The sequence below is a fragment of the Talpa europaea genome (assembly GCF_964194135.1).
Source record: "Talpa europaea genome assembly, chromosome: X".
NCBI lineage: Eukaryota > Metazoa > Chordata > Mammalia > Eulipotyphla > Talpidae > Talpa > Talpa europaea.
Window position 1 is genome coordinate 19,596,813 of NC_140081.1, and position 16,369 is coordinate 19,613,181.

General features: G+C 37.5%; 1 protein-coding gene across 1 annotated transcript in view; it reads right to left on the minus strand.

Moving 5' to 3' along the window:
- Positions 1-16,369, minus strand: part of DMD (dystrophin) — a gene marked incomplete at both ends in the record, with an annotated part of 1,915,324 nt that overhangs the window by 1,398,260 nt on the left and 500,695 nt on the right. The window contains 2 exon segments of the mRNA XM_084258879.1: positions 753-934; positions 1,498-1,686. Of these exon segments, the coding sequence (XP_084115005.1) occupies positions 753-934; positions 1,498-1,686 (371 nt within the window).

The window sequence follows — 16,369 nt, forward strand, 5'->3', positions numbered from 1 at the left end:
AGTAAACTTAAAGTGCCTGGACAATTTCTTTAGCTTAATGTATTCAAAATCACAGTTGGCACTTCATTTCTTTTCATTTAAAAATAAATTTATCTTGGCTCGATAGGCTCTATATGAATACACACCTAACAATATAAATCAAAGCAACACATCCAGAATGATGAGATCTACTTGCTACCTTTCTAAAAAATATTCCACTTTCAGAATAGTCTCAAAGTCTGTTCTGATTAAGTCAACATATATTCTTTCTTAAAATAATTTACAATTGTATAGTACTTGAATAATGATTTCAAACACAGAAGAGAAATCTGTTTTCCCAAGAGGATTTCCATAAACATATGAGAAATTATGTAATATTGAGGGGTTTTTTTTCTTTCAGAAGTGACACTTCTCTCAACTCTACCTGGTGACTTCATGTACATGGTGACTTCATGTACATGGATTACTGTGTAGACTTTCATGCCATTTATATTCACGTTTGAATTTGGAAAGAAAACTTGGAAAATATTAATGACAGCAACAACTTTGAATTTCTGTAACTTTAAAAGCATCCTTCTGTAGGTGATGGCCCTTCTGTCCTAGCCAACATCACCACTTCAATCACAAAAGTGAAAAACAAAACATAATAGACATGAAAATCCAATCAAAATGTCTCCTGAAGTAGTGCTAAATTAAACAAGAAACTGCATCAAAATATAGTAAGATTCCAAAATTTGCTACTATTATTATGTTAAAAACAAATAAAGACTTACTTGCTTTGTTTTTCCATGCTAGCAACCCTGAGACATTCCCATCTTGAATTGAGAAGATTCATTTGCTCTTGCACTTCAGTTTCTTCATCTTCTGATAATTTCCCCATTCCAATCAGCTGACTTCCCAACTGGAGAACATTACCAACCCGTCCCTGATGGGATGTCAAATCCATCATATACCCCTAACAAGAAAAGAAGTTGTCAGTCATTAACACTTTAAGGAAACTCAATACCATTTTTAATGTGAATTATGGAACATTACGAGCTCAGTGACCTTCTGCAGAAGCCAATGCTGACAGAGGGAATGCAAGAGGAAGTCCTAGAGGAGAACTGCAAGGGAGCCAAAGAATCAGGAAACAGGAAAGGGAACGGGAGGGAGGCAAGTAAGTGTGTCATCTTAGGAAAAGTCTCCCACTGAGGGTAGTTTCGCCTGGACCCAAACAGGTGCTCCAGAGCATAAGCTGTGATTTCAGCATTGCTTTCACCCAAGAGAAGGGAGCTGGGTTTTCAAATTCCTATCAGAGTCACTAGCCAAATCAGATCTCAGCAGTTTCAAGTGATGTTTACCAAATGGAGACTTGAAATGCTGGCTGTTGGAATCACAAGCACATGCACAGTTCATTATTCCCATCTCAAATAAAAACTAAATTGCCAAAATATATGGACATTATAGAGTGACAAAAAAACAGACTTGCCGTTATGACAACTCATGTGCTTTATTTCCTAAATCAACATTTTGCCTTACCTCGTGAGTATGAAACTGTTCCTTTACTTCTTCTACATTATTAGAAATCTCTCCCTGGGCCTGCAATGCGTCCTCAGCTGAAAGAAGCCATGACAGTACTTCTTCTAAAGCTGTTTGGTAACTGTCCAGGTTTACTTCAGTTTCCATCAATGAACTGCCAAATGACTTGACTTCAGAAGCTTCTAAATGCTGAACAATAAAATAAATTGGGTGTTATACAAGTAGTATCTTTGCAGAATGCTGTTCCAGTACATTAAATGAGAAATTGAATGAAATATTTTAAATGCTAGGAATGTCCACTTGTATTATTTAAAATGCTAGGAATGTCCACTTGTATTATCAGAGATGTGAATAGTAGACAAACACAAGAGTGAGCATACATTTTAACATCCTCAAAAATAGACACACAAATGCTCAAATGTCAGTCAAAACCCACTACACATTAACATTTGATTAAAGCTCTTTTTGGATTGCTACAAAGAGTGAATCAGTGCATCACCCCTCCATGTCGTATTGTAATACTATATAGCTATTATAAACTTTCATCCATAAGCAACAGTTCTCTGTTCACATGTTCAATCCATTACATATATCCTATTTGCATCTTTACATATTTTTGAAGCACATTAAAGGCAGCATTTCTTCCCAAGAGGCCCTAGGTAATATTTCTGAAAATTTACCAACCAGAAAAGTTATCAGCATGAAAATAAATGACGGGAGGGAGGTAATATTTATAAAGAAATACTTCATCTATACATATGAAATCCTAACACTATAATGAATTTTATGGATCAAGCTTTTAATTCAGGAGGCCATGGCTTAAATCGCAAGACAGTATCATAGGAGAAGTAAAATATGATGTATTTGCTATTGAATTTCATTATCAGGATGCTAAATGAGATTCACAACAGTTGTCTTAAAGTCCCTGCTGAGACTTTTAAAAAAAAAAAAATATTTATTTATTTATTTATACAAGCACTGGGTAGTGTCAGAAGCACAGGAGGGTGAGAGAATTCACCAGAGCCAGAACAGGGAACAGAACAGGCAGACTGATGAAACACACTGCTGAGGGGAGCAGTGGGCACGGCAGGAGAGGTCTGTCGCGCCATGTGGGACCTTCGGCGGCGGCTGGGGATCGAACCAGCGCTGCAGAGGCTGCCTCTGCAGTGGGCAGCTTTGCAGCCCAGCGATCAAGGACTGCACCACCAGCGGAAGCCCCCTGCTGGGACTTTAAACCTAGGAACAATGAGTACGAAGTGTCTATAGAGCCAAAGTGAAGAACCAGGTGACCTATGAAGTAATCACTAAGGTGTAACCACCAAATGGGTCCCAGCACCTTTAATCCACTCACTAGGCCAAAGGTGTGTAAGACAAAGCAAGAAAAGTGATTGGAGTCTGGCGAGCCAGGATTCCTCCAGAATGACTAGAGTGCTATGCATGGCCATACCTTCCCTTCAACTACGATCAAGAAGTGAAGACATGAAGAGAATCAAGTGGACACGATGGGGTAGTTTTCAGGTTGGACTATCAACCTCTAACTCTGGCTGTGTGTTTGTGAGATTCAGAAGCTACGGGACCAGTACTATCAAATAACAGGAGACAGTTCTTCAGATAATCTGTGTCTGCTTCTTTAATTGTAGGGCAATTATCAATGGTAAGAATTTCATCAAATAAGAAAATCTGCATGGATTTTCTTTGAGTCAAGTGTATTCATGGTATACTGTTGGGCATCAAAAGTCCCACAAAGGACCATGCTCAAGCCTGATGGAAGGGTTTCCTGCTTAGGTAAGGGACACAAACAAACTACTGATGTAGTTAAGAGTTAGGGTTAGAGCTGAGCAGAGTAAAAGTATTGGAGAACTATGTGTAGAGGAATCGTCTGTATACCCCAAAGGTAACAAGCTAGCACTAGGCCCTAACACAAAAGTCTTGCAAAGAAACACAAGGCAGTGTAGAACAATCAGAAGCTACTAGGGGAATTACATGATCTTGCCTAAAGAAAACCCAGTCTTTGGATGGCTCCACCCTGGCATGCCCACCTTAAAATCCCAGTCCCCCTCAGTGCTGGGCCTCATCTCCCCGAGCTGTCAGCACCAACTTAATCCCGCTCTGATAAATGCTTGAACTGTGACACTTTAATCTTGTAAACTTCCCAACTATCAAATCCTTTAGATTACAAAGTAGAATGGCAGTCTTTGGTATGATATTTTCACTAAACTGTTCACCTGTTTCTAGAGAACTAGCAGAAACATGTACTCCAAAATCCAAATCACCCAGCTCAAGAATCTCAAACAGAGCATCAGTGAGAGTTATGCACATGGAAGCGATCCAAGGACAAGGCCACTTTGAAAGATCTTAGGGGTTAGAAAAAGTTCCATGGTGTAACCCTTCTCTACATCCTTAAATAGTATTAACGATGAATAGCAAAGTCAGCATTAAGAGGAAAAAAGTCACAGAAAGGTAACCTAGGAGATGTGTGTAGATGGGGCCAGCTTCATGGTTGTGCAACAAGAGTAGCTGCACAGTGCACAGCAATCAAAGCTTTCTCAAGCTTGTTTTACCTGCTGCTTCACATCACCATCTTAAAATCCTTAATAATTTTACCTTTGAACTTGGGTTTTATTAGTGAAGTCCAAGGGGGTGACAAAATAGGAACATGAGCAAAGGAGTTAAGTAAAATCTGTGTGACTGTCACTATCTGCATATATCCTTCATGTTCCAGGAGCACAGAATGCTGGTGGACATACAATTTAGCATGACTCAAAGCAAGTATGAGGTAAGTGTGCTCAGTCTGTGACTAACTGAGGGCACTAACGGCCATATAAGTCCTGCTTTTTGATTGAACCAGAAAATGCTTCAAAAGCAGAAAGAAGGTAATAGAAAATACAAACCAAGGCACCCTTGTCTTCATCATATTTCTTTTCTGTCTTAGCCATTTATGCTGAAATTGATGATATAGAAAAAAAAAAGGATAAAACAGGGCAACCCAGTCCCTCGGCCTTTCAGTCCTTCCTTACTCATCAGGATGCTGAAGGTAGAGAGCATGGGCAGTTTCTGCATTCTGGTAAGAATGAAATATATATGCACAAGCTATGAAATACAAATTGTGTGATACTGGTAATTCTGCATGAGTTAAAATGCTCTTATACTTGCATTTACAACTGCAATTTCACAATATAACATTGAGCAGTAAAACCCATACTATTACTTTAAAATTTTAATTTCATTTATTCAGTATGATTTTATATAGCAAATAAAAAATACCCTGGGCAAGTTGAGCGACACAATGTGATAAAGGGAACAGTTTTATATTTTGATAATTTTAATAGCAACTTCTTTCCTGCCTTTTGAACAACAGGCTCTGTAGTTCATTTTTCACTGGGCCACATAACTTATGTAACCAGCCATGTGTGATAGGTTGGAAAACAAGTGCAATACAATCCTGGATATTTTTCCTTCTCTGCATTACAGATGAAAAAAAAAAATAGGAGCTTTATTATGTATAAAAGAAGGTGGTCGTAAAGCCCAGATCCAAACGATCTGTGTTTGGATCATTAATTCTGACCTTAGGTCATCCTGGGAAGGTTACTGAGCCTTAGTTTCCTCAGAGATAAATGGGAATAATAATAGCATCCAAACAAGATCATAGAAAATATTAAAGGACAGTATATAAAGTTTCTGGCAGGGTGCCTCACCTTGTATAAGAACCCAATAAAGTAATAGCTTAATTAAGTAAGTAGTAATTAGTAGTAATTGTCATTAGATTCTCATATACATAAGATTCATTTGGCTATACAACCTGCCACAAGGTTACCTTTTTAAATCATTATCAAGATTTCAAGAGACAGACAATTATTACAGAAAAAATGACCCAAAAAAACTTCTAAGAGCAAATATTAACTAGATCAAACATTCCTGAAAGTTGAACTTCTGCCTAAAGTTTATTTTAAATTCTTCAAAAATCATTAGCAACCTTAAGTTCAAATATTCTCCAAATGATAAATTGTAAACAAAAACTATTCAAGCAAGACAACGTTATATTTCTCCATTGAACAATTTGAAAATGATTTACTGATCTTTACAGAGGATTGAATTTTTGGAGAGAATGTTAAAAGCAAATCTTTATACTCAGGGACATGATGTCTAGGACTCATATTTTCATTCTAAATGTTTTATCTGAGGACACTCATAACAGAAACTTTGCAGAGAAAACCTTATTAAATCTAAATTCAAATATGAATAAGCTGTGTAAAATTACCTAAGTAACTCAATTAATCATTATATACATGTATGTACGTTAATTGTCAAAACTGTCATCTGGGTTCTGAGTAATTCTTTCTTTGTGGAGATCGCTGGCTTTGAAATTGTAAATCATGAACATCAGTGATTCAGGAAATCATTTTAGTAGGTCATGACCAGGAATCGTCTATTTAAAATTAAATAGAATAAAAATATCACTCTGCATCACTTATATTAAGGATTGGTATTGTTTTATGAATTTTGTTTCAGATATTGATATACACATTATGTTTATATACAGGTAAAAATGCACATATATTCTGGGTCATAATGAAAAACCATTTTGTAGTTCATAAAATTTGAAATGATTCTAGAATTTCAGCATAGGTAAATACATGAAAGAAGAAATCTGCCTGAATTCTACATTTGCACATTTTCAATAGAACGTGGGAAGAAAATACATTTTTTATAAGTCCATCTTTAACACAGAATTTGGAAACAGACAACAATATAGAGAGATGTTTATGTTTTTTGGTTTCAGCTTTCCCAAATATATACTCTTAGTAATAGTATGTGATATTTTACCTAAGCTTGTGGCTAGTTCACATATATTGTGGCATCAAAAGACATTCTCTAGGAAATTTGATCTTTGTTTTTTTAGAAGGAAAGACATATGTATAAGAAAAAGACACCAATCATTTCAGGAATGGAGATGTCAGGATCATCAATTGGAACTAATATTTTTCTCTACATCTTGATCTTATTTTATTTTCTATCTTTATCACAGTAGTTTGTTTCTCTGTAGTACATTGGACCAACAATGACTCACAAGGGAAGCATAACAATTGATGGGTGAAAAAAGTCTGGTTACTTTCAAAATAAAGAACATTAAAATTTATTGAACATTACCCACATACTTCAGAGGCTTAATTACTGCCTTTTGTGTGAAGACTTACTAGAAACTGTCACCTATTTTCCTTGAAGATGTTGCTAACACATAAGGGGGGAAGTGCAGAGAGAGGGAAAGTAATGAGAGAAGACAAATGAGTGTATTTGTTAGTCCTGCAAAGTCCTGGACAAACGTTTGGAAACTCATTTCTGGTGATAGAAATCGTAATAAAATATAGAGAGGTAACTTTGACACTACTTCATACATAAATATTTTTTAAACCCAGTTTACTGTTTATCTGATGTTGGATGAGGTATTTGACCTCTCTGTATCTCAGTTTTCCCAGGTGTAAAACAAGGAAAATAAAAAATATATATCCACAGGATTGTTGAAAAGATTATATGAGATGATGCATATAAAATGCTAAGCACATTCTAGTTTCCAAGAAATGCTCTGCAATGCCTGTATTTGGGGACCAATGTTCACTGAAATGGCAAATGATTTTTATGAGGAAACACAGTTGAATGAGCTGTGTGTATTTTTAGAAGCATGATTCTGGCAATTCAAACTGAGATAAGTCATCAAATGGCTACATATAGGTAGTGAAACCAGCAATCCAGCAAACCCACAAAGCTCTTAGAAAAATAGCTGGGACGTTTCCAGAGGGCATAATCTATCACTGAGCACTTTTATATTTCTGTTGAAACTGATCTATTTTGGCATCATTCCCAATTCAACCTTAAAATGTGATGAGTTTTAACCTGGATGAAAAGTAGTCTTATTGTTCTTGAGTGTATAAATGATTCAAGAATATTTGAACATTTTATCACTTACTTCCTTAAATGCATCACACTTCTTTAATAAAAATTCTAAGCCAATAGATGGATGGTGAATTTTTTGGTCTATTCTATAATCTTTTTACCCTTCAGTGAAAGATTATTTAAGAGCTAGAGGATTACAAAGGCATCACCAAATGCTTCTTTTCCTAAATACAGAGGAATAGTTCAGAGGAGCCAGGATTAGTATCTGGAAATATTCTTGCTGCATTTCCACTGTGTTTACTCAGAGATATAACATGCAAACAAGGGCATTATTTAAAGTATGAAAAATAATTACAGAAGTGACTTATGAGAAATTAATTTATCTTGCAACACCACACATGACATTCAATCTAATGGTACCATTAAACAGGTAATTTTTAATATTGCTAGTACCTGGAATTTGGTTCAAAGTTAAGCATTGATGAGGATTTAAGAAAAATTATGACCTGCTGTTATGTAAAAATTAAAATACACTCACAACAACCACATCTGTAATAGCAATAACAACAGTCACCATTATTTATGGACACTTAGTGTCAGTCAATTTGCTAAGCACCTGACATGCATTATGTCATTTTTCACCCAACAGGTCAGGATGTCAGATAATAGTAGGATGTGGAAATGAAAGCAGAAACCTAAGTAACTTGCCAAAGGTCACAAAGGTAATTGGCTGTTCCAGGATTTAAAAGCAAGCTGTTTGGATTCCAAAACACAAATATGTACCACAATTTCATAAATTCTATTAATAAAAAAATGATTTGAATCTATAAAGTAGTGCCCTCACAAAATATCCCACTATAACTTCTTAAAAACAAAATAAAAATTTCTATAAAATTATTTGTAATTTTATGTGATGATGGATGTTAACTAGTCCTCTTGTGGTGATCATTTCATTATAAATATGTATGTGTGTGTGTATATATAGAGGGGGGACAGGTATAGATATAGAAATATCAAATCATTATTTTATATATCTCAAACTAATATATCAGTTAAATAGCAATAAAAATAAATAGGTAACTAGGGGAAGTTACATTAAAAGTTCATTTAAAAAAAGTTACTGAACTAACATCCTAACTCAAATTTCCTTAGTCTTCTAGAAAGGATTTCCATTTGCATAGCAAAAAGTTGTTCTATGCCAAGTATCTAAGATAGGTCCACTTAAGGGAAGTTAAAAAGAAAGGCTGATAAAATGATGAAAGCTGTTCCCATTCAGATTACCAATTATTTTTTTTCTTTCCTCGATATCCATAAATTCAGGTTTAATGGTTCTGAAACCACTAAGAAGTTGCACCTTGGGAGTCAGAAGTCAAATTAATGTTTGACTTAATTAATGTTGGGGAGTCATAAGTCAAATTAATATGTGTAAGACACTAACACTGACATCACACTGCAGAAATGGAGAACAGAAAGGCATTCATGTGAGATAGCCCAGATGGTGCTGCAGACTCTCTTTTAGATTACGAAGGAAGCTGAGCAACAAATAAAGCTAACATCAATATTTTCTAAAGGAAGGTATGTGTCCAGTCTCCTATATGAACTCTATACCTTCTATAATTCCTATTAGTGTTTGATTTTTTTCATGTCTCGTAGAAAGGCTATATTGTGCTTAGTGTGCTCTATTTGAGGAAACAAAAAAGATCTTATCTGTCACATGTGTATTTACTTTTTAAAAACCTCATCTAAAAACCTATAAAATGAAATGCTCCAAAATCAGAAGTGTTAATCTTGACACTCAGAAAGAAACTGGTCACTACAAATACTGCTAGCCTCCGCCTCCACCTCATATACAATAGTAGAAAGTTTAGGTGACTGTTTGGCTATCCAGAATAAAAGCTACAATACCCAGAGTCCTTTGCATTTAAGTGTGGCATGTGACCAATTATGTGTTAAAGGGATAGGATGTGTGTGAATTCTTTCTTTCGGACCTAAGAGGTTATTTATTTATTGTCAAATAAACAATAACAAATTTTAAAAACTGACACTTAGAAAAAGAAAAAAAAAAACTACCAAGGAGGGATAGGTATGCTCTCCTCTTTGTCACTTCCTCCTTCCCACAGGTAGGAATATGAAGGTGGTGGTTATATATCCTTGATCATGGGGATGAAAAAAGCATCCAAGGGCATGACAAAGCTACCAGGGAGGGCAAAACAACCATGGTCCCTGAATAAGCAAAGAACTCTCCCACAAAGCCTGGACCACACACATTCAGTGAGAAATAAATGTCTTTCTTAGATAATTTATCATTAAGTTGTGTCCTCATTACTTTCACAAATCCTACAGCCTACTTAATACACTAGCATGATCTAAACTGCTAGGAGCTGAGACCATTGTAAAGATATATGCATTTGTAAGAGTTAATATCTGCCTGTCTGAAAATATACCCCCCCTCTCTAAAACATGCTCTCAAAGAAGGTTCCAGCTCATTTAGCTTCATTATTTTTCAATTCTTATACCTTTATTTTTCCAGCTTTATCAATATATAATTGACATAAAACCTTGTGTAAGCTAAACATGTGCAACTTATTAAGACATTAATATATAGCAAAATGAGCACTACTATAGTTTTAGCTAATATCTCTATCATGTCATGTGATTGCCATTTCTTTTTTAAGTTCTTTTAAGAACTACTCAATTAGCAACACTCAGATATATATCACATTATATAACTTCACATTTTCCAGTCTATAACGGTAGCAACATTGACCCATGAATAATGCAAAAACTGACTTTAAATATATACTGAATTAAATTGTTTGGGGTAATTTTATCATTAAAACTAATTTCTCCTTCCAATTTATGGTCTCATATGAAATATGCTGTCATCAAAGATCTTATGCTGAAATAAGTATTGTGGCACAAAATATTCATAATTTAAATTATGCACGTCTTCCCAAATTCCCTTGGATAATTTGTCTGTGCATATATGTTTATTGTTTATTTACTTCTCTTTCCCCAATTTGTGTAAAACTATTCTTTCATATCATTAGGTATTCAATTACTTTCCAGGTTATGCTGCTCTTTAGTTCTTTTATTTCCTCATTCTTTGGCCTCTTCCTGAGAAATTCTGTCTTGACTATCATTTATAAAATATAAAAGAAAAAATTCCGGGGGGGGGGGCGGAGCAACATGGCGGCGAGGAGACGCTGCGAGTAAGATCTCCCATTAAAAAAAGTTAATAGGGAGGAAAAGCAGCAGGTCCCAGTGAGAACTGGGACACGGAAGATAAACGGACGACTCCAGCAAACTGCCCGAAGAAGAAAGTTGCCATAAAAGAGGACCAGAAGGGAGGGAAGCGCAGAACCCTGCTCCCCTCCCCCGCCCACAAAGTTGGCACTTTCCGACCGGCAGAGAGGAGGGAAACAACAAACCAAAACGGCCAACAAGAAAAACGGACGCAGCAAGCGGGACTGTGAGTGGAAAGGAACTATTTCAGCCACCACACCCCGTGAACGGGAGCTGAGGCGAACCCTGCAGGATCCGCCGCGGAGGTGAGCTCCAGGCGTCATTAAAGAGAGCCCCGCCCCCCAGGAGGAGGCCAGCACCAGCACACAACCCCGGCCGCCCGGTAAGCTTGCGCGGAAAGCTGCGCGCTGAAAAAGCAGACGGGGATCAAGATCGGATCACAGCTGCCCAGGTCCCAGCACCTGCGACCTAGGCTTGCGGGGAGACGCGCGGAGGCCCTCCCTCAGTGAGCAGGAACAAGGCGCCCAGGCAGGGGAGCGGGATTCAAAAGGCGCCATTCCCGCGCCACTGATCTGGGCTACAGCCCGCGTCCTGGAACTGAGGGCTTTGGAACTGAGACCCGGGACACGAAATTAGGGGCGTGGGTTCCTCACGACGGTGGGGCACAAGGCAGACACAGCACCCCAAAGCCGTTGAGGTGTACCCTACCATCCCCGCTCTGCTCCCTGTCCCACGGGGTGGAAAATCATCTCCCCAAGGGCTCTAGGAGAAATCTCTGGCGCCACCTAGCGACTTGAAGCCAGCAGAGGCTCCTGAAGGAGCTCGTGGCCAGCTGGGGAGTTAGCCCACACCGGGCCCCTTCCGAACAAGTAGTCTGAGCCCACAGGGAGAGCGAGCACCCACAGCCGGGGCAGACCAGGCACGCAGAAGAGTGTGCCTGAGACCAGACGCGCAGGGAGTCTGTCCCACATCACCATTTTAGAACAGGGACATTTGTTCAGTAAAGACTACCTGCAGAAGGCTTCCTCAGGAGCCAGAGGTGAGCGGGGGAAGTTCGCCCACGCCTGACCCCCTCTGGCCTGCAGTCCAAGCCCAGAGGGGGAGCAGGAACCCACCGCCGGGGCAGACCAGGCGCACAGGGGAGTGTGTCCCCACATCGGCATTTTAGAACAGGGACCTTTCTCCAGTAAAGACTGCTTGAAACTGACATATGGCTCCAGGAGGAACCAGAGGGGAGCAGAGAAGCCCACCCAAGATGCCGGCCAGTCCCAACAACACAGTGTCCCAACACATACGGCAAATTAGAAAACAGACAGTAGGGAGGAGAAGAACCACACGCAACCTAGCAACTCTCCAGAGAAAAAGCACACCACAAAAAGAAAACCAGCCCCCAGATTGCAACGACAATAACTTGGAAGAATTTCTGAGCCTTCCAGAAACAGAATTTAAAATTGCCGTGATTAAAAAACTGACAGAAGTCATAAAGGAAAACAATGATAAGGGAAAAATAATCAACGATCAGAAGAATGCAATTGAGTCCCTAGAGAGGGAAAACAATGGTCAGAAGAAAGAAATTGAGTCCCTAAAGAGGGAAGTAAAAGAAATGCAGGAGATCAAAGAATTAATGGAAGAACTAAAGAATTCTGGGAAAAGCAATGAAAGCAGAATAGATGAAATGGAAGAACGAATAAGTAATCTTGAAGACACAGAAATAAAAAGAACCAAAACTGAAAAGGAAAGAGAAGTACGAAGGAAAAAGAACGAAGAAAGACTTCGGGAACTATCTGACTCCATGAGGAAAGGAAATATAAGAGTTATAGGAATACCAGAAGGAGAGGAGAGAGATGTAGGAACAGAGAAAATATTCAAAGAGATAATTGAAGAGAACTTCCCAAATGTGAAGAAGGAGCTGAAAATTGATATACAAGAAGCAAGAAGTACACCAAACTTCCACGACGAAAGGAAAAATACAGCAAGACACATAATAGTAAAGCTCCCAAGAATCCAGGACAAGGAAAAAATAATGAAGCTGGCAAGAGGGAAGAAACAGATAACATTCAAAGGAAAACCAATCAGGCTGACATCAGACTTCTCCGAAGAAACACTACGGGCAAGGAGAGAGTGGAGGGACATAGTCAACAGACTCCAAGAAAACAGATGCCAACCAAGAATACTCTATCCCGCAATGCTCTCCTTCCTCTTTGAAGAAAGAATATGGACCTTCCCAGACAAACAGAAACTCCGGAATTTCATTGCAACTAAACCCCCACTCCAAAAAATACTACAAGGAGTCCTAAAGCCAGAACCTCAGAGGGACGAATAACAATGAAAGAAGGCCAAAAAAAAAAAGTTATTAATAGAATAAATAAATAAAATCAAAGGAAAGACAAACACAATGGCAAATACAGATGTTAACATATCAATATTAACTCTAAATGTAAATGGACTAAACTCTTCAATAAAAAGACACAGAGTTGCAGCCTGGATTAAGAAACAAACCCCAACCTTTTGCTGTCTCCAGGAAACACATTTAGCTACAAAAGATAAAAATAGGCTCAAAGTTAAAGGATGGAAAACAATCCTACAAGCAAATGGACCAAAAAAGAAAGCAGGAACAGCTATACTTATATCAGATAAAACAGATTTCAAACTCAAAAAGATAAAAAGAGACCCCAATGGTCACTACATTATGATCAAGGGGACAATACTTCAAGAAGAAATAACACTCATTAACATATACTCACCAAACGAAGGAGCACCAAAATATATCAGAAAACTGTTGTCCTCTCTGAAAACAGACATCAGAGAAAACACATACGTAGTGGGAGACTTCAACACACCGCTATCAACAATGGATAGATCAACAAGACAAAAAATAAGTAAAGAAACCAAAGCTCTAAATAAGGACCTAGAGCAATTGGGCTTAACAGACATCTATAGAACACTAAACCCCCCAAAAACGGAGTACACATTTTTCTCAAGCGCACACGGATCATTCTCCAGGATCGATCACATACTGGGGCACAAGACAAACATCAACAGATACACCAAGATTGAAATCATATCAACCATCTTTTCTGACCATGAAGGCATCAAACTAGAAATAAACCATAAAAAGAAGGCAAGGAACTTTCCTACCTCATGGAGATTAAAAACCACGCTACTGGAAGACCATTGGACTAATGAGGAGATCAAAGAAGAAATTAAAAAATTTTTTGAATTGAACGACAAGGAGGACACCAATATCCTAAATGTATGGGATGCAGCAAAAGCAGTAATAAGAGGAAAATATATAGCAATAGAAGCTCACATCAAGAAACAAGAAAGAACGCAAAGAAACAACCTAATCTCGAAGCTCAAAGATCTAGAAAAAGAACAACAAAAAAATCCCAAAAACAGTAGAAGAAAAGAAATAATAAAAACCAAAGCAGAAATAAATGAAATTGAAACTAAAAAAACAATCCAAAAGATCAATGAAACCAAGAGCTGGTTCTTTGAAAAAATCAATAAAATAGACAAACCCCTAGCCAGGCTCACAAAGGAAAAAAGGGAGAAAGCACAAATAAACAGGATCATCAATGAAAGAGGAGAAATCACAACGGACACAGCAGAAATCAAAAGAATAATCAGTAACTACTATGAACAGTTATATGGAAACAAGTTTAACAATCTAGAGGAGATGGACAAATTCCTACAACTCTACAATCACCCAAAGCTAGATAAAGAAGAAATAGAACACCTAAACAGACCAATTACAATTAGCGAAATTGAAATGGTAATCAAAAACCTCCCCAAAAACAAAAGCCCAGGACCTGATGGATTTACAAATGAATTCTACCAAACATTCAGAGACGAATTAGTGCCTATCCTTCACAAACTTTTCCAAAAAATTGAGAAGGAAGGGACAAATACCAAACACGTTTTATGAAGCCAACATTACACTAATACCAAAACCGAACAAGGACAACACAAAAAAGGAAAACTACAGGCCAATCTCCCTAATGAACACTGATGCAAAAATCCTCAATAAAATTTTAGCTATCAGAATCCAACAATGTATCCATAAGATAATTCACCACGACCAAGTAGGATTCATTCCAGGGACACAAGGATGGTTTAACATCCGAAAATCAATCAACGTTATCCAACACATCAACAAAAAGAAATATAAAAACCATATGATAATATCAATAGATGCTGAGAAAGCTTTCGACAAAGTGCAACACCCATTCATGATAAAAGCCCTTGAAATTCTTGGGATACAAGGAACATACCTCAACATCATAAAGGCCATCTATGAGAAGCCAACAGCCAGTATCATCCTCAATGGTGAAAAGCTGAAAGCAATTCCATTAAGATCTGGAACAAGACAAGGATGTCCACTCTCACCACTGCTTTTCAATATAATACTGGAAGTCCTAGCCAGGGCAATAAGACAAGAGAAAGACATCCAAGGAATCCAAATAGGAAAAGAAGAAGTCAAACTATCACTATTTGCAGACGATATGATATTATACATAGAGAACCCCAAAAACTCCACAGAAAAGCTAATTCAACTCATCAATCAGTTCAGTAAAGTGGCAGGATACAAAATCAACATGCAAAAGTCAGTAGCCTTCCTATACACAAACAATAAATCTGAAGAAGAAGAAATCAAAAAAAACATCCCTTTTGTTATTGAAACAAAAAAAATCAAATATTTGGGAATAAATCTAACAAAAGAGGTAAAGGACCTATACAAAGAAAACTATAAAACACTGTTAAAAGAAATAGAAGAAGACACAAAGAAATGGAGAGACATCCCCTGCTCATGGATTGGAAGAATAAACATTATTAAAATGGCCATCCTTCCAAAAGCAATATACAGATTCAATGCTATTCCAATCAAAATTTCAATGTCATTCTTCAAAGAAATAGAACAATTATTGATGAAATTCATATGGAATCACAAAAAACCCCGAATAGCCAAAGCTCTCCTGAAAAAAAAAGAAGGGAATGGAGGCATCACACTCCCAGACTTCAAACTATACTACAAAGCCATAATCATCAAAACTGCATGCTATTGGAACAAGAACAGACATACAGACCAATGGAATCGAATAGAAAATCCAGAAATAAACCCACAGATTTATGGTCAACTAATCTTTGACAAAGGAGCAAAGAATATGCATTGGAGCAAAGAAAGTTTGTTCAATAAATGGTGCTGGGAAAACTGGGTCGCTACATGCAAAAGAATGAAGCTTGACCACTACCTCACACCATACACAAAAATCAACTCAAAATGGATTAAAGAACTAGACATAAGTCCTGAAACCATAAAATATTTAGAAGGAAATATAGGCGAAACACTACGTGATTTGCACATCAAAGACATCTTTACAGACACATCACCCAAAGCAGTGATAGTGAAGGCAAAGATAAACAGCTGGGACTACATCAAATTAAAGAGCTTTTGCACAGCAAAAGAGACAATAACAAAAACAAAGAGAAACCCCACCAACTGGGAGAACATTTTTGCACCCAACACTAATGATAAAGGACTGATCACAAAAATCTGCAAAGAGCTGATGAGACTCAACAACAACAAAGAAAATAATCCAGTCAAAAAATGGGCAGAAGAGCTAAAAAGAAACTTCTCTGAAGAGGAAATGCAAATGGCCAACAGGCATATGAAAAAATGTTCAACATCACTTGTCATCAGGGAAATGCAAATCAAAACTACCGTGAGATACCATCT